The sequence below is a fragment of the Ailuropoda melanoleuca genome, chromosome 1 (genome assembly GCF_002007445.2).
Source record: "Ailuropoda melanoleuca isolate Jingjing chromosome 1, ASM200744v2, whole genome shotgun sequence".
In the NCBI taxonomy this organism is placed as follows: Eukaryota; Metazoa; Chordata; class Mammalia; order Carnivora; family Ursidae; genus Ailuropoda; species Ailuropoda melanoleuca.
The window spans coordinates 167,283,384-167,302,690 of NC_048218.1; the positions used below are offsets into that span (position 1 = coordinate 167,283,384).

The 19,307-nt window shown below is 36.1% G+C and overlaps 1 protein-coding gene across 1 annotated transcript in view; it reads left to right on the forward strand.

The window, feature by feature from the left end:
- The window catches only part of ZNRF2 (zinc and ring finger 2), a 106,628-nt gene that overhangs the window by 72,639 nt on the left and 14,682 nt on the right, over positions 1-19,307 (forward strand). The window contains 1 exon segment of the mRNA XM_034644571.1: positions 13,859-13,964. Within this exon segment, the coding sequence (XP_034500462.1) occupies positions 13,859-13,964 (106 nt within the window).

The window sequence follows — 19,307 nt, forward strand, 5'->3', positions numbered from 1 at the left end:
TCCAGAGATATTTAATGCATATGTAAACACATACACATCATCTGCCCCCACACTTTTTACATGGTGATATCATGCTGTAGATGGTTCTGAACCTTAAGTTTTTTTCATAATATATCGTGGAAATTATTCCAGATTAGTTTCATTGTTCTTTACAGTTACCTTATATTTTATAGGTGAGTGAGCCACAGTTGATTAACCAGTCCCTTGTTGATGGATGTTAAATTGTTCCTGGTATTTTGTATGTGTATGAATATGGGATACAGTCCTGGAAGCCTTGCTTGGTCCATGATGTATGTGAATTTGTTATTTCTGTCAGTACTTGGGAGTTTTACCTTTAATCTAGTGCTGGAGTGTATTTGCTAGTATTTTATTTAGAATTTTTGCAGAACTGAGATTGGACTGGTTTGAGGGTAATCTTTTTCGAGTCTTAGAATTAATGTTATGCTTGTTTCAGAAGAAATCATTTAGATTTCCTTTTTCTATGCTCTGCAGCTGTATTAATAGCATTTAAATCATCTGAACTTCAAAGGTTTGGTGTAACTCCCTGTGGAAGTGTCTGGGCCTCATGCTTTTTGAGGATCGCTCTAAGACAGCTGTCTCTGATTTCTATAGAAATTGATCTGTTTGGATTTCTGCCTTCAGTCTGTTTTGCTTCTTAAAAGTAAAGTAGAAAGTTATATATTTCATTGCTGCATATTGTTAGCAAATTAGTCTCTTACGGATTTTTATTTTCTGCCTAAATGTGATTGTTTTCTCATTTTTTTCTTAACTTATGTATCAGTGTTTGCTCTCTTTCACCCTTTTTATTATTGGCCTTAGATACCTTCGGGTCTTTCATTTTTCCTGTTTTAAAATTCATTTCTTAGGCTTTTTTTTTTTTTTTTCTTTCCCTTCTGATTCCTTGGATGTGCCTTTCCTTGTCTATTGTGTTGGGAGTATTTGTTTTCTTTCGTCCTTTCTTTCTTCCTTTCTTTCCTTCCTTTTTCAGCATAAATATGGTATGAGCTTTTCTCTTATATTTTAGCTCTGTTCCATAGATTCTGATATATAGTATTTTTATCACTATTTCTTTTCAGATATTTTATATTTTGGGGATCTCTTTAACTGAAAAGTTAAGTGAGAGTCTTTAAATTGCCAGGTGTTAGGTGCCTTTTTCCTCCAGTTTTGCTATTTGTTTTCTGGTTTTACTATATTATCATCAGAAGAGATATCTGTACTATTTTTGTATTTGAATTGACTAAGTTTTTCTTTGTGGTTTAGTATGTGGTCCTTTTTGGCAGATGTTCCGTGTTCATGTTCTTCTGTATCCATCTTGTTTTTCACTTGATTTGTCGCGGACTGAGGGGACTTAAAGTTTCCTACTGCTGGCGTTTCTATTTTTATTTGTATTGCCTATACTTTTTTGCTTTATAAAATGTTGATGCTGTGATTTTGTTTTTCATAATTATTATAACTTTAGGTGCAAATTGCATCTTTTAGTATTTAAAGGGTCCTGTGTCTCCTTTAATGCTTTTTGCACTATGAACTTGTCTGATATTAAGAGTGTGTAATTCTTTCTCTTTTTTTGTTTGTTTGTTTTTGCCTGGTGTTTTCCTGTTATTTTCATCTTTCATCTTTTTGTTTCAGATGTGCTTCTTGTGTACAGTACAGGGTTAATTTTATTTGGGATCCAATCTAATCTTTTTTTTTTTTTTAACTGTTGGATTAGCCCTTTTACATTTGTAATACAGCTAGTTTTAATTCTGTCATTTTATATTATACTTCCTGTTTTTATAGCTTTTTAAAAACATTTCACCAAGTAGCCAGTTTTTCTTTGCTCCATATTTCTTCTTTTAGTTAGGAAGAACTGTATTTCTTTTTTTAGAGATTAATTTCGTAAGTGTAACTATAACTGTATAATAATAACCTTGATGCTCATATTTTTACACACTATTAATTTCTGTGAGCAGTGATGAAATATGAAATGATGAATGAAATGGTAAGATTTCTTCCTTCCCTTTTTTTTTTTAAGATTTTATTTATTTATTAGAATGAGTAGGGGGAGGGGCACAAGGAGAGAGAGAAACAGACTCCCCACTGAACGGGGAGCCCCATGTGGGGCACTGTCCCAGGACCTGAGCTGTAGTCAAACAACTGAGCCACCCAGGCGCCCCAATTCCTTTCCTTCTTCTATATCCTGATTTTGGCTATTACATTATCTTTTGTTTATTTTTAATAGTATTAAATATATTTATACCTGTGTTATTTGCTTTGTCAGCTTTAAATGATACTTTTTGACACCCAGTTATTAAAGATAATAATTAGCTCTTTTGCTTCTATTTAAGTATTCAATTTATACATTACCTAATCGTAATTCCCACTTTTATTTTGATCTTACAGTTAAGATTCAGTTCTCTCTGCTGGTCCTTTTGCTTTGGTTTTTTAGGCATCTCTTGATTAGCTGAAGTTCATCCTCGTGTAAATCCTTTGAGAAGGGCTCATGAGAAATAGTTTTCTGGACTTCTTGTTTAGGTGTGAAATCTGTGGGTTACACTTTCTTTCCTGGAGGGTATTTTATACATTTTTCCAGTCTTGTAGTGTTAAAATGCTACTATGAAGAAGTCTGACACCAGTAGGATATTTTTAAAATAGTTTTGGGTTTTCATGGCTAGTTTTTTCCTAGGACTCGGTGTCCCCTTCAAATAATGCAGCTCTAGTTATATTTTCATTTCTATAATATTTTCTTGAATTTTATTTTAAGTAATCTCTGTACCCAACATGGGGCTTAAACTTGTGACCCTGAGATCAAGAGTCCAATGCTCTTCCAACTGAGCCAACCAGGCGCCCCTTGAATTTTATCTTTGGCTCTATATAGGCCATTGGATCTCTTTTGTTTTCAGTAGATACCATTTTTTTCTTTGTTTTTAACACCTTCTTCATGTCCAGTTTATTTTTCTTGTTTCTGACTCCTTTTGTCCCTGTGATTCCAGGAATGTCTGCTCTTTTCTTATGCCTCTAGATTCACCTTCATCTTGTGAATTGTTTCTCCTTCTCTTTTTCATCCTCACTCCTGAGCTGTTGTATCTGCATGTGCTCTAGGATAGTTGCTTCCCTGTGTTTCCCTAAGTTGTTTGTTGGTTGATTTGTTTGAATTCATGGCAAATAAGTTGATTTGTTGAGACTGAAGAGTAGATATATAATGTTCTGTTACACTATTCAGTGCACGTGTTTTATATTAAAGCTGACAAATTTGGTGTTGTTCTGTCACTTATTTTCTATCATTTATTTTACTTTGTTCTTGTCCAGCTTCTTTGAATTGATCACGTTGGTTTCCCTTCCCTGTAAATTAATCCACAGCGTTTACTGCGCATCTTGCTATTCCTGTATTGGTTACCTTACTTTAATATTTTTCTGTCATATTCTATCAAAATTAAGGGTTTCCTTTGTGCTCTTTCCCCCACCTCCTCCTGTACTCTCTGCAACTGCTGGATGTTACAAAACAGAGTTTACATTCTACGTCATAAGTTTGCAGTGGTGAAATACTGTTTTCATTTTAAAAACCTATGATTATGTTACAGTTTCAGTGACTAAATATAAATGTATCTATTTACATTTCACTTACACATGTTTAATTGCTTACTGCGGTTTTTTATACTCTTCATTTTTCTGTTTATTGAGATTTTTGTTCTTCTAATTTTTTTGTTGTTGTTAGAAGCATTTCCATGAATGATTTCCTTAGACAGCCTCTCATGGATTATATACTTAATGAGTTGTTGCATGCCCAAGTATTTTTGGTTTGCCTTCCTATGGAATACAGGATATTCTATATTTGCTGAATACAGGATATTGTTATTTCAGATTTTTGGGTTTTTTTTTTTTTTTTTAAATCTGTAAAATTGTTCTACTCTCTTCTACCAGTATTACAGATGAGAAGTCTGGCTAGGTCTCATTATTATTCATTATTAGTTACCTGTTCTTTATATTTGGAAATGTACAGGTTGATTTTGTGCTTTGAAGGTTGGAAATTCTATTTTTTTTCCCAGGATGCGTCTGTTTTAGTTTTTTCCACCCTACTCCCATCTCTAATCCTGCTTAAAGCTTCATGAGCCCTTTCATTTAAAACTCAAGTCTTGGGGCGCCTGGGTGGCACAGCGGTTAAGCGTCTGCCTTCGGCTCAGGGCGTGATCCCGGCGTTGTGGGATCGAGCCCCACGTCAGGCTCCTCTGCTGGGAGCCTGCTTCTTCCTCTCCCACTCCCCCTGCTTGTGTTCCCTCTCTCACTGGCTTTCTCTGTCAAATAAATAAATAAAATCTTTAAAAAAAAAAAAAAAACCTCAAGTCTTTAGTCAGCTCAAGGATTATTTTCTTCTAGTATTTCTTTGATTAGTATTTCTTTCTGTGTCCCTTTTTCTTTTTCTGTAATTTCTATAATTTCAGTGTTAGAGCTGGATTTGTCCTCTGTGTCTTAGGTTTTCATTCATGATTTTTGGGGTGTTTTTTTTTTGTTTTTGATGTGGTTTTTTTTTGGAGTTACTTACATGATATTTTTCTAGATTACTAATTTATTTTTCTGCAGTGACCTTTTTCCCTTTCTCTGAAATATTAAATTAAAAAATTACGGGCTGTGGTTCTTGGAACTTCTTTGTAAAGTTGTTGCCCCTTTCTCATCCCTCCATCCCTTCCTGGCTTCATTCCTTCCATCCAGTCTTTCTGACACTACAGTGGGCATCCATTTCAGTTCTTCAGCTTGGTTCCCCTTCGTTCACATTGCTGTGTGTACTTAGATAGCTCGTGGCCTTTCTCTGTTACGTAATGTCAGCGGTTGTAGAACCTGTTGAAACCCGTGTAGACTGTAGTGTTGTTTCTTTCTCTGCTAGAAGAGGGGCCGGTGATCATTAATTTGGCGCGCACTAACCCGTCTGTTTGAAGGTGCTGGGAAAGAAGTTTCCCTCTTCTTGGGTGCAGGGAGAGTTCCTGGCCTCAGCCCGGTTTGGTGGCTTTTTTTGGTTTCTCATTGTCAAAGCAGGATTGGTAGACTTTGAGCAGGCCCATTGAAGAGAAATAAACCTTACAAGTCAGTGTATTTTCCCTGTCCTTAGATTTGTTAAAAATGCTTTTCATACTTGCTCTTTCTCGATTTTCATGTGCTTTCATTACGTGAGGTTCAGATGACTCTAGATTTAGATTCTCCAGGATCCAGCAATTAGTCACCATTATTCTAGCAATTTAGTAGCAGGGTGAAAGGGGATTGAGAAAGAAGTCTCCGTTGTCATTGCTTCATGTCTGTTACTGTCACAGATACTGGTTCACACTTTGCTTTATCATTTCAGGACTGGACATTTTAAATTGCTTTCTTGTGCATTCATACTTTTAATACTCTACATACTAATCAACCTGTGTATTTGTTGGCCAACTCAGTAGATGTCCGGTGCTTTCTGGCTGATTGGCTGATAACCTCGTGGATTAAGAAGTCAGTACACTTAATAAAAAATAGGTCTGAGCTCATCTGAGTCATCAGACTGCGAAGTGCCCATGTCACTGAAACAACCACCCCGGCTTTGGGGCATTTTCTCTGTTCGTTGGCTGTTTCTTTGTTACTTGGTGTTTTCTCTGGTCTCCTGAGATCTTTTGCTTCATTAGCTATTCAAAAAATATTTATCAGGTACTTACTGTGTGCAAAACACTATGCTGCGTGCTGGAGGAAGCAGAGCATGCAAGGTTGCCTGCCCTCCTGGAATTTACTGTCTTTATTACAGAGATTGCAGAGTATCGACTACATCTGACTACATCCTCTTATTTGGCTTACATAGTATCAAAATGGGTTTTTAAAAATCAGTATTTTGAAAAATGAGAAATTTTACCTAAAAATCTAAATTTGCAGCTGCTTTTAAATATATACTCTCTGGCCACACCGGGCCCTCATTCCTCCCTGGCTTTCTGCTATAGTAGCAAGTGCCCCTTTAGATAGGACGGCGTGCATCAGTTGGTGGCAGTGACCTCTTCACCCTTGAAACTGAGGCTGGATTCAGCTGACATTCATTGTCACGACTGTGCTGTTCTTCTTCTTACAAAATGATTAAAAAGATGAGCTGCTCCTCGAATGTTTTCTGGCTATCCTCCTTCAGGCATTTGAGTTTGTGACCCTTGTGTGATCTTTATTAGCCTCCTAATTATCTTACAGCCTCAGGAGAAAGCAGAAAGACATGCTCGAGCTTCAGTCAACAAGAGCAGTAGACGTACACATTGTCGTACTCCTTCTCGAATTCATTCTGACAAAATGATAGAGTCCTAGTTCCATAGATCTGATAATTATGGCTTAATATGTATTTTTGCACGCTATAATACCATTTGAGTTGACATTGTTCAGTTTACTTCAATAATGCTGTAGTAAAATTTCGTTTGTATTCAGCTGATATTTAGTTCAGACCTTTTAAGTGTTTTCACATTTATTAGCTTTTTGTTTTTAATTGTCAATATTAAAAACCATATGAGATACAGGTATTATGACCTGCAGTTGAGTTGAAGAAAAACGAGGCTCCAAGAGGTTTGCACGTTGTCCAAAGTCCAAGCCTGTTCTCTCTTTTTCTCCATGAAACTGCCTTCTCCTATTTGTACTATCTCATTAGATCTTCACAACCATCTTAAGAGACAGGTGGAGCAGGTTTCATCATTTCTTTCGATCAGAGAGAACAAACTCAGAGGAAGAGTCCTTTCTTGCCAGTGATGACATAGCTAATCTTCAGAACATGCCTGCTCCTTGCCAGCTGCAGTGCTAGACATTTCACAGTTCTGACCTCACTCTTACCGCTCCCCCGTGACAGAGGTATTGTTATTCTCATTGTATTCCTAAGTAAGTTGAAGAGTTGGAATTTGAACCTAGAACTGTGTATAAGTAACATTTTTTTTTTTTTTGCTATATCGTATTTCCAGGTTACTTGACCCTCTGTATTGCCAGTAATAGCCTACATTATAATTTAACACATCAACTGAATTTTAAAAGTACATAATAATAAATTAAGCTTGAAAATCAGCTTCTTTGTATTTTTAGGACTGGTGTTTTCTCTCTGCAGTGATTCAGAACAAAGGTGGACCAAATTTAAGTTTAGGTCAAAGTCTGTATTTTCTATTTTTGTGTATGTTCAGCAGTTTCAGAATATTCCTATACTTTTTAATGTGGACAGTTTGAGAAAATAACTTGTTTAGAGTTTAACAAATCAGTGTATTGGTTGTGAATTTTGGTTTATTGTTGATTCGTGACAGGGAGGGGGCATAGGAAAGTTACCTTGATTTGAAGATTGGGGAATAATTTGGTAATGCAATAGTTTCTTAGGTGACTTGTATGACTTTTGGCAGCTTGTTATATACCTAATTTTATATAATACTCAACCCTAGCTAGGCTTTTAAAGTAAGTTAGGAACAAAAGGCCCAAGGAAGCTAAATCTATTGAGTTTGTGTTCCTTTTGTATATTTTACCTTTTAGAGTTTCTAATTTGGGTTCCATTTTATTCCACTTAACATTTTCATTTTCCTGGAGAAGGTGCCAGATATCTGTATTTCCAAAAATATTCCCAAAAATACACATTTTCCCTTAAAAGTCACCAGAAGAGTCACAAGATCTATCCACTTTTAAAGAATTAGTCTTAGTATTAAATTGTTTCTAACAATGCAGATGAAAAGTAGCTATGCGTTTAGTCACATCTCAGTTATATTTAAAGAAAGCATTGGTGCAGTACTTGTCAGTAGCATCGAGGCAGAGTAATTCCTAGTTGAACCAGAGTGTCTAAAAAGGATAAAAGCAGAGGTTGACCATGAACTTTGAGTTTTAGACAATTGAATAAAGGTCATTCCCATGTTTTTATTGATATATTTGTCTTATAGTGAAAATGGCAGTTTCTCTCTGTTAAGTATAATTTCCAGTTCCCCTTATGATATTTAAGTACAGTAACAGCTCATGGATCTATAATCTGATGTTAACTTTGCCTTTTAAGTCCATTAGAGATAAATTTATTTTTGAAAGTATTTATTAATAAGCCCCGTGAGCCCCTATTTTTCATTCTTTGAGTAACTGCTTCTTACTAATGTTATGAATTTTTTTAATTCTTGATTTTTCTAGGGATTATTTCACATTTCAGCTGCTTTTGTTTTCTACTGCTATCATTGAGGGTTCAAGAACAAAAAATAAGTCTTCAGGTAACATGCCTGATCCATAGTAGTGCTTGGCATTGTATTTTGCTGAAAAGATCATATATCTGTTTGGATGCTTGATCTGAAAATAAAGTTGTGATGATTATGAAATTTTCGCATGGAGTTTTCTTGGCTGCCTCTAACAAATTTGGTCTTACTTGTTCTCTTTCTTTTCAAAAGGATTTTTTTTTTGGCTGTCTGCTTTTTTTCATGTCTTGATCTGCAATAACTATATGAATATGTGCTTGTACCTGCTAAATATTTTAATTTTGCATATTTGGCTGCTTGAATTTTAAGTAATTTTTTGGGCAATGCAAATTAAGAGCTTGAGGCTATACATTGAAATAGCAATCTACAGAAGTTTTTAATTAGTTTATAAATGTATGTTCCTTATATATTTTCAGGTTTTTGTATTTTACTAAAATGAAAGAAGATTTAAAATTCAGTTTCTCAGTTGCGCTGACCACATTTCAAGTGCTATTTTCAGGCATATGTGGCTAGTAGCTACCAATTCAGGCAGCACAGATAAAAAGACTGTTTCTGTCATCTTAGAAAGTTCTACGATAGAAGGAAGTAAGCAGTAAAGTGTAAGCTCATTTCTGATACTAGTTTTGACAGCAGCTTGATAACTCCAGAAGATAAAGCATTTGATCAGTCTCGAGAATACTTCCTCTAAATAAGTAGCCATCTCCATCTTGAGTATTTATTTCATACTTAAAGTTGCCTGAAACAGTTCATTTGCTTCACTATTTATGCTATTTTAAAGTGAAATTGTTTCTTGTAGCAAAATTCTTGTAGTAAACAGGCCAACGACTTAGCCTAAATTTGAATCCTCACCCCAGAACTTAGGTTAGTAACTTCTGGTAAGTTACTTTACTTCTTTGAGCCTCAGTTTCCTTTCTGTAACAAAGAGGTAGCATTAGTTACCTCATAGGATTAATAAATAACACTAACTGTATGTAAAAATTTATAACAGAGGGGACATTTATAGTTCTTTTAAATATAGAATAAAGCCAAAACGTTTAAAAATTAGGCGCTGTTGTTTCATGGACTTGTTCCCACCCTGGGAACTATAATAGGTCTCTAGGAATGGTTAGGTCACGAGTATCCTGTAGAAGTTTCTGGTGGCCATGGGGTTATTTATGACATCGTGTGAAGTTGAAACAACTAGAATACCAGGATAAGGAGAAAAAGAGATAGAAAAATGACCAACTTTGTTTTTGAAGAAGTCTGAAAATACTTTCTGATAACAATGGTAATAAAAACAAGTATTTTGTATAATGTCTTGATAACTTACAAAGTTTTTTTCACATAATTCTTTAAAATTTCATCTCTGTAATATTTTGAGTATCTTTATTATACTAATCTTAAAGCAGAGTAAAAGAAAACTCAAAGTTGACCAACGTTTTGGAGGTTAAATAGCTAACTGAAAGGATGGAAATTCCTGTTAAGCTTTCAATTTTAAACCCTGTGCTTTACTTCAACATGCTGTTTGATAGCAGTTGTGTTTCTGAGGCAGGTGTATAGCCCAGAATCTCTAGGGATGGAGCCCACATACATGTAATTTATTTTCTTCTGGATTGAGACAGAATGCCTACCCCAGTGATTCTGGTGCCCACCTCTGGTTAGAAATCATTGCTCTCTTCCAGGTTTAATTCTTCTTTTCTTGTATCAGTACATCTAGATTAATGCATACACCGTATGAGTAAGACAAAAAAATGAGACTGATAAACAGTACACTGATTTAACTTTTAGTGTTCCAACTGTTTAGGTAGGACATCAGCAACACTTGAAAAAGCAATAAAAGTTTAGTTTCCTATTCACCATCTTTAGTGCCTCTCCATTTGTAAGTGCTTGTGGAGAGCAGGAATCCAGCCAGGCTAGCTAACTATGGAAGTTAAATAAATCTCTTAGTGTTCCTTCCTCTGCTTCTCTAATAACAATTTTGGCCATTAGTAGTCTGCCCTTGATGTATTGCAGTCCTAAAATGTTGACTCCATATTGCTTATAGTAGTATCTTTGTGACTGTTTTCAATTGATTGGCTAAAGATTTTTCACATTTTTTCCCCAGCTGTCTTGAAGATGCTTCGGTATCCTGGATTTAGTGGTTTTTCCCAACCATATTTAACTCTGAATGTTTCCGATTACCAGGCTCAAAACTTTCCTTTTAATTGAAGGACAGTGTCATAATGGGATGGGAGAGGGAAATATTCTAGCAAACCCCCACGTAGGCAAAAATGAACCGTGTTGCATAGTGAATTTTCAAATTTGAAATTAGGCATTTGCTATTAGAGATAATAACTGGGGTTTTGCACTGAACGAACTGCCTTTTGACTCAGTGTTTCTTATCAAAATGCAGTTGAATAGTGGCTATAATATGTTAACATTACCTTTTAGTTTCCCAAGCAGAGATCCTTTCACTAGAAACTTTTTACAGTGAATAGAGGCTACTTCTGCAGTGGAATCTGCTTGGGATGTTCTTGTATATAGGTGTACCTTTCTTAACATATATATAGTCATAGATTATATATAGATTATATATAATAATATGTATAATTCTATATATAGTTATAGAATATATAGTTCTGATTGTTTTTCACTACTAGGGAGGGCTTCGGGAGCTTATGATTAAATGGCTGACTTTAATAAGGCATTTTAGATTTTTTTTAAAGATTTTATTTATTTATGCGACAGAGATAGAGACAGCTAGCGAGAGAGGGAACACAAGCAGGAGGAGTGGGAGAGGAAGAAGCAGGCTCATAGCAGAGGAGCCTGATGTGGGGCTCGAACCCAGAACGCCGGGATCACATCCTGAGCCGAAGGCAGACGCTTAACCGCTGTGCCACCCAGGCACCCCTAAAATGATTTTTTTAACTCAGTACCTGCAAAGCATAACATTATATTCTTAAAATAAATATCATTATGCTAATTATATGCAGATTATGTTTGTCTTTTTTGTACCATAAATACATTTACTTAAGAACAGGATAAAACCAAGGCCTTCAAGATACTAAAATTTTCCCAACTCAAAGATTTTTAAAACCTGTTGTAATAAAGAATTGACACCTAGTCATAGGTTGCCATAAGAGTATTAAGACACTTATTTTTCTGTGAACAATGCATTCAGAAGCTTATACCTAATGATTTCTAGTTCTTTTCATTTGGTGCTAACAATCTGTTACATAGTAGTATATGGCAAAAATATGGCAATGCTTTTTCTTTATTTTTTAAAAGCTGGCCTATCTCATTTTCTTAATATAAGTTAATGGAGATTATATGGTTCATTTTGACTTACATCTAGATGCATTATTAATGTATTCCAAAAGGTAGAAAATGTGATATCATATTTCACCAATTCTGAGATACACTTCCTTTTCATACTTCAGCAGCTCTGGAAAATGAGATGCATCTTCAAGTTGATTTGTGTCATTTTAATGATGGGGTCTTTTTGTTTTACTTATGTGTAAACTAATGGTACATCTTATAATCATTGATGTGTTAGGCTTGGTAAAAAGTGATTGTTGATTTTTTTGAAGTTTGTCATAGAACTCAGACTCATTGTTATGATGTGGTATGTCTTTGCAGTGAAAGAAATCAGTGCTGTGAGAATATACCATATTATTTGAAGTTACAGACCTTTACTAAGATCTTTCAATGTCTCCTTCACATCCTCTCACTGCCATCATCCTACTGTCAAATGGCAAAACTAAAACACTTCAGTAACGAGTTTGATGTACTTTATTTGAGGGGAAGTAATCCATAGATTGAGGGAGTCCAGTGCCTGAAGGGCACTTCTGAAGGTATTTTCTCAAGAGTGACTTTTATATAACGTTGGAAGAGGCAGCCTGAAACAGGGCAGGATTGGCTAGAAGGTCCTGTTTTCTAGGGTAACGTAAGCTAGCTAAAGCCAGGTTGGAGGACTGTGACTGGTGTTAGGTTGCCTTGATAGTGAGGTGTTTTCCTTAAGCGCAGGATGATTTAGGTTTAGATTTGTGACATGGGTGGGGCCACTGGAGTGGCCTCCTTTTGTGGGTTCCAGTATACCAAGTAACTGCCACTAATGAGGTTTTTGTTTGTTTGTTTTTTACATTAAACTGGTTTCCCACCTGTGGGAAGCTATCCAGAACAAAAAGGAAAAAATGGAGAGCAAGAGAAGGAAGGAGAGACTTGGGCTTAGGGTTGGAGCGGGTGTAGTGAAGGTAGTGGGTGGGACCTCCAAGGTGAAGAAGAGAAAAATGGGGATAAGGCACTGGGAGGGGGGTGCTAATGAGAGCATTTTCCATTTACCCAGCTTTACTTATCCTAGTCAAGTCTCTGTGATATATCAGCTCGTGAACTACCTGGTAGTTAGCTAAAATCATTTCAACCGTATTCCCTAGATTCTGAATACATGAACTTTCCTTGCCAAGGCCTTTTTCTGCAGAGGTTGCCCTGTTACCCCCTCCACCCTTAGGGGTAAATCATCTGTCTGCTGGTATAGACCCAGTGTTTCCTCTTAATGTGCTGTCTCAAAATGAATAATTGAAGGGCGAACTACTTCTTAGAGAATGAATTTTTCTACAAGGAACGATTACAGATATGTGCACAATTAAATTCGTTGGTTTTTATAAGAGGTGTGGGACCAGGCAAATAATTTTAGGAACTTCCCTACCTTGCACTGTCTTTCAGCATTTAGATAGAGATTGGTATAGTCTTTTCTCTTCAGCCTATTTGATTTTTATTTCTACAGACAGCAATTTAGTTATTGGTGGCATAAATTCGTATTGTGTGTTCCTGCTTTAGTTTTCCATTCTCTACACTTACTGAGTATACATTCTCATACATTCGGCAGTTTCTCCATACTCTCTAGCAGTGGCATGTTTTAGTTCTTCGTCATTTTATCTGGCTAACATACTCTGTTCTAGGCAAGATCCTTTTAAAAATTAAGCTTTAACATTAATAAAATATTTAAATTTTCAGTATAAAAACATCAATTTGAAGGAACCTTTTCTTTCCCTCTAAAGGAATTTTCTCTTTGTAAAGGGTTTTAAAGTAGCAGTATTTTAAACACTCTGCAGGGCCCTCTGGAAGCCAGTTTAATTGCTGCCTGGTGTCCGCCGGGCATTGTTCTGGAAAAGGATTAAGAAGAATTGTTGCACGTCTGAAATCCTCAAGTTCCCAAAAGTCCCTTTCAGAATCTACACAAAACTTTAATCCAACTTCGGATTTTCTTGAGTTAAGCAGTCCTTTTTAAGAAGCCCCATATTCAGGGTGATTTCTTTGACATACCCAATTTTGTTATTTTAGAATTTTTTAAAACTATAATAGTATTTTCATGTCTTTTCAGCTACATTACACTCTAAGTTTTTTCTTTGAACTATCTTGGGCATCAAGTTAATATTGATTAGTAAGAGAAGGAAAATGAATTCCAAATTGCAAATAACTGACTTGCTGATGAAGTTTTATGGCAAAATCCTTTGCAAGTTGGAGGATTCTGCACTGTTCTTACTGTAATGCCTCAAGAAATGTAAATGGAAATAAGATGCTGTCTGTAAGTAAAGGTAAATCTTATTCACTGACTTATGAGTAGTATTTCAAATACAGGTGCTGAGTTTTATGTATTTCTTAAAAAATATGCCAGTCACCACTCTCTATATTGTGTTCCCATAATTCTTCTTTCAGTTTTATCGTCCTGAATTCATTTTCTCTTTCCTCAGAGGATGTACTGAGTAAAGACGCTGGGGAATGTGCAATATGCCTTGAAGAATTGCAGCAGGGAGATACTATAGCACGACTGCCTTGTCTATGCATATATCATAAAGGGTAAGTTTCTTTTTATGTTAACCAAGTAGATAGTAGAGCAAGAGATGGTTCTCAAAATTTGAAACATTGTCCTTAGGGCTGAAAAGTTTTCTTCCTAATTGAAGCTCCCTCTCCCTGTTTCTTAAAAAAATAACAGCCTTTTTACCTGCTGGAACTAAGATTTAAGCCCAAATCTGTTTGTATCCAAAAACCTACCATGTGTTAAACATCTTCTGTTACCCAGGTATTGTCCATACCAGCTTAGCTAGGTTATCTCATGTAAACCTTGTAACAACCTCATTTTATAATTGAGAGAATAAGCCAAGGGACCATAGGAGATCTCTCCATGGTCACATGGCTAGTAAATGGAAGGGCTGAGATTTTAGCCCCCTCCGTTTGGCTCCAACACCCATCTAGGTCTCATAAGTGTTCTTGGCTTCAGAGCAACACAGGAAAATTTTTAGGTAAAAAAATTATTTAAGGTAAACAGAAAAAAAATAGAAAACTATAAAATTTCAGACCCATAAAAGGAAGAAGGTTAGAATTTTATTTAAAGGTGGGGGTGGGGAAAAGCATAGAGAACACTATAAATAATACAAAATAAGGAGGCAAAAATAAATCCAGTATCAGTAATTTTAATAAATCTAAATAAAACTCATCAGTTGAAAGCAGACTGAAAGACTGGGATGTGATGTTGCTGAGCAGCGCACTTAAACATAAGAATATAGAAAAATGTGAAAGTGAAGGAATAGAAAATTATGTCCAGGTAAATATTAGCGAGCAAACTGAAAAAGCTAAATTAATATCGGACAAAATAAATTTTAACAAAAATATTACTAGTATGATATGATGATAAAGGTATATAAAATTCAGTTTTTGGTGAACCTAAGAGCATAGTCTCAAGGTAAAGTATTTATAGAACTGTCAGAAAAAATGGACAGAAATGTCATGATAATGGAAAATTTCAACATAGTTCTCATTAAGTCAAGCAGATAAGCACAACGTGAGTCAAGACCTAGAACAATAAAGCAGTACAGTTAACAGGTTTGTCTAATGGATGTATGTGTATCTGCACCTAGCAATTAGTACATTTTCTTTTCAAGCACATGTGAAATATACCGAAGTTGATGGTGTACTGGCCATAAGGCAAGTTTTAGCAAACTACAGAACATTGGTGCCATACAGAAAGCTAGCTGTTCTCTGGCCAGTTATATGTCCGTAGTAAAAGATGAATAATCTTCACACATACTTTTAAGTAATTTGTAGATTAAAGAAGAAATATAATGGAGGCGTATCTGGGTGGCTCCGTTGGCTAAGTTCCTGATTCTTGATTTCAGTTCAGGTCATGATCTCAGGGTCCAGAGATAAAGCTCCCTGTTGGGCTCTGCACTGGGAGTGGAGCCTTCTTAGGATTCTCTCCCCACCCTCCTACCCCCAAAAAGAAGAAATCGGAATGGAGCTTAGAAATACTCAAACTGAATAATAATGAAAAACCCTTTTGACATTTTCTAGGGTGATCCTTGGAAGGCTTAGAGTGGAAAGAAAGTCTTCTTAAAACTTAAACAAGTTCTTTCTTAATAAATTAGAAAAATGAATAAACATAAAATAAAGCAAAAAATAATAAAGGTGAGAGAAGAAAATAATGAAATAAAAAAATTACACCCAGTAGAGTACAGACCAACAAAGCCAAAAGTTGTTTATTTAAAGATGAATGAAATAGATAGGCCTCTGTCAGGATTGTCTCTAGAAGTAAAAAATGAACAGTATAGGAATGACACATAACTTCGGACACAGTAGAAGTTAAAAATAATTGGAAAATTTTGTGAAAAATTTTACACTCTTTGATTTAAAAATATAAACAAAATAGGCAATTTCCTCAAGAATATTATGTTTCTAATTCATTATACATTATTTTATATAATATATAAATATTATTAATTATATATTATGATAGTAGTAATTACCAAAATGATTCAAAAAGAAATAGAAAACTTGAATTGACTAATAACTATTATAAGTAGTTACTAAGACAAACCTTGAAAAACAACAAATACTAGGAATTAAAACAAGACCCAAAAACCTAAAAACAGACCACTAAGAGGGTTGGACAGCAGGTTCTACCAGACATCCAGAGAACACCGTGTTAACAAGTGTAAACACCCCAATGGTAGGAAAAGACTGTAGGTTCTCCCACTTATTTTATGAAAGTAGTATAAACTTGATGCTAAAATCAGACAAGGTGGGACACCTGGTGGCTCAGTTGGTTAAGCGTCTGCCTTCGGCCCAGGTCATGATCCCAGAGTCCTGGGATCGAGTTCCACATCCGGCTCCCTGTTCAGCAGGGAGTCTGCTTCTCCCTCTGCCTGACGCTCTCCCTGCTTGTGCTCTCTCCCTCTCTCTCTGTCAGATAAAATCTTAAAAAAATAATAAATAAAATCAGACAAGGCAAGTATAGGAAAGTAAATTAGAAGGCACTCTTATTTATGAACATAATGCAAATAATCCAAAAACATGTTAGCAAACCAGTTCATCAGTATTTATCTGAAGTAATGCCTCCTGACTAAATTGGATTTATGCTAGGAATGTAAAGGCACTGTAAGATTAGAAAATTTATACACATAGTATACCACATTAACAAAGGAAAATGGCCATATTATCTCAATAAATGTAAGAAAACATTCAGTAAAACTTTATACTTACTAATTAATGATTTCAAAACAAAGGCAAAGAATAGATGTTAGGTAAATTATTAAAATTAATAAGAGGGGTGCCTGGGTGGCTCAGTTGCTTAGGTGTCTGACTTCAGCTGAGGTCATGATCTCAGGGCCCTGTGTTGGGCTCCCCACTCATAAGGCTCTCCCTCTGCCCCTCCCCTTACTCATGCTCACTTGATTGCTCGCTTTCTCTGTCTCTCTCAAATAAATAAATAAAATCTTTAGAAAAAAATTAGAACTGGGGCGCTTGGGTGGCTCAGTCAGTTAAGCATCCAACTCTTGATTTCGGCTCAGGTCATGATCTCCAGGTCATGAGAACAGGCCTCCCTGAGATGGAGCCTGCTTAAGATTCTCTCTTTCTATCCCTCCCCCTCTGCACACATATGTGGGTGCTTTCTCTCTTGCTCTTTCTTTAAAAAAAAAAAAAAAAAGGATTAAGAACTTAGGGTTGCCAGATAGGAGCTAAACATGAAAATTTGTTGCATTCATATCCCAGTAAGAAAAAGAAAACATAACTTTTTAAAAAATAGAATAATAACAATAGCAGCCACAAAACCTACAACAAAGCTGTAAGCTGTATTAAGAATACATCCTACAGGGATTCCTGGGTGGCTCAGTCATTAAGTGTCTGCCTTCAGCTCAGGGCGTGGTCCCAGGGTCCTGGGATCGAGCCCCGCATTGGGCTCCCTCTTCCGCTGGGAGCCTGCTTCTTCCTCTCCCACTCCCCCTGCTTGTGTCCCCTCTCTCGCTGGCTGTCTCTGTCTCTGTCAAATAAATAAATAAAATCTTTAAAAAAAAAACATCCTACAAAAGATACTGAAGACTTTAAAACTTTGCTGAAAGATATAGAAGATCTAAAATTTGAGGTATACCATCTTGGGGATAGGAAGACTCCATGTCATAAAGATGTTACTGAACCCCAAATTATATAGTTAATATTTTCCCATTCAAATCTCAGCTAGTTTTTTAATGTAATTTTATAAGCGGATTCTAAAATATGCATGGACCAAAGAGTCCATTTGGCAAGAACAGTCATACTCACGAAGAAGAAAACAGCTGCGGGGACTTGCCCTGTACAAACACATTGTAAGACTATTAAGACAAGTGTGGAAAGGGCATAGGAATAGAGTCCATAAGCTCTTGTGCATATATGAGAGACAGCAGAGCTCAGGGGTTAAAAGCATGGATTCTTGGGAGTTTAGCCTTCCTCCGAAGATTCAAATCCCAGCCCCTCCACTAATTCATTGTGTGATCCTGGTCAAGTTGTGCTTAGTTTTTCCCTCCCTCTGTCTATGAAATGAGGCAATAGTACCAACTGCATAGAGTTATTAGGAGGTTTTTTTTTTTTTTTTTAAGATTTTATTTATTTATTCAACAGAGACAGAGACAGCCAGCGAGAGAGGGAACACAAGCAGGGGGAGTGGGAGAGGAAGAAGCAGGCTCATAGCAGAGGAGCCTGACGTGGGGCTCGATCCCGTAACGCCGGGATCACGCCCTGAGCCGAAGGCAGACGCTTAACCGCTGTGCCACTCAGGCGCCCCTATTAGGTTTTAAATGAGTTTAATTTTAGAAAGTGCTTGCACATAATGGATACTATGTAAATATTTGTTAAGTAAATGAATAGAATATTGATTTGGCAGAGGTGATATTACAGCAGTAGAGAAAGAATGAACACATCAGGGAATGGTACTGAGGTCAGTTGGTTATTGATGCAGAAAAATAGTCAAATCCTTATTTTATAGTTGAAATAAGAACCAGTTCCCAATTGACTAAACATGTGTCTATGGATGTCAAAATCTTTAAAAGTGTCAGAATGGAGAGAAATGTTCTTGATCTTGGTAAGAAATATTTTTAGGGCTAAGATACCTCCCCCCCTAAAAGTTTAAAAGAAAAGCTGATAAATTTAACTGTATTAAAATGTAAAACTTTTTTGCATCATGATACTGTGAAAAAATAAAAGAAAACTAGACCTCAGACTGTTTTTTTTCAGTACACGTAACAACAGTTTGTCGGTCTGGTATCTGAAACCAGCTTCTCCTTCAGCAGCTTTCCGTAATGCAGTTAGCTCATTGCAGCTGGTAAGTGGAAGAACAGGACAGTGTAACGAGATGATCTTCTTACTCGTTCATAGAGAGTATCTCTCAGCACATTAGTGTTTGCTCCATCAAATGGGAACAGGTGAAAGTATATATGGAAGCAGGCCGTGGGAGCATACAGTGTAGGTATACCTGGTTTCATTGTGCTTCATTTTATTGCGTTTCACAGACGCAGCCCTTTTTTTCTTTTCCTTTTTAAACAAATTTAAGGTTTCTCACAACCCTGCATAGAGCGAGCCTGTTGGCACTATTTTCCCAATAGCGTTTGCATGCTTCGTGTCTCTGTGTCACATTTTGGTAACTCTCACAATATTTCAAACTTTTTTCCTTTTAATTTCATCCATTATTTTTACCCACCAAACTGTCCTATCAGGATATGAGAATGACACATAATAATTTTGTCTGTAAGCACTTAGCCAAGCCTTCTAAATTGTGGCATATGCAAATTTGACATGTGTCAACAGTGAGAATGTTGAGCAGTTTGAATTCTGCTTGGGTAACTTCCTAGCTGTTGGACAAGTTACTTAACCTTATCAAGTCCTTGCCATGTAGCA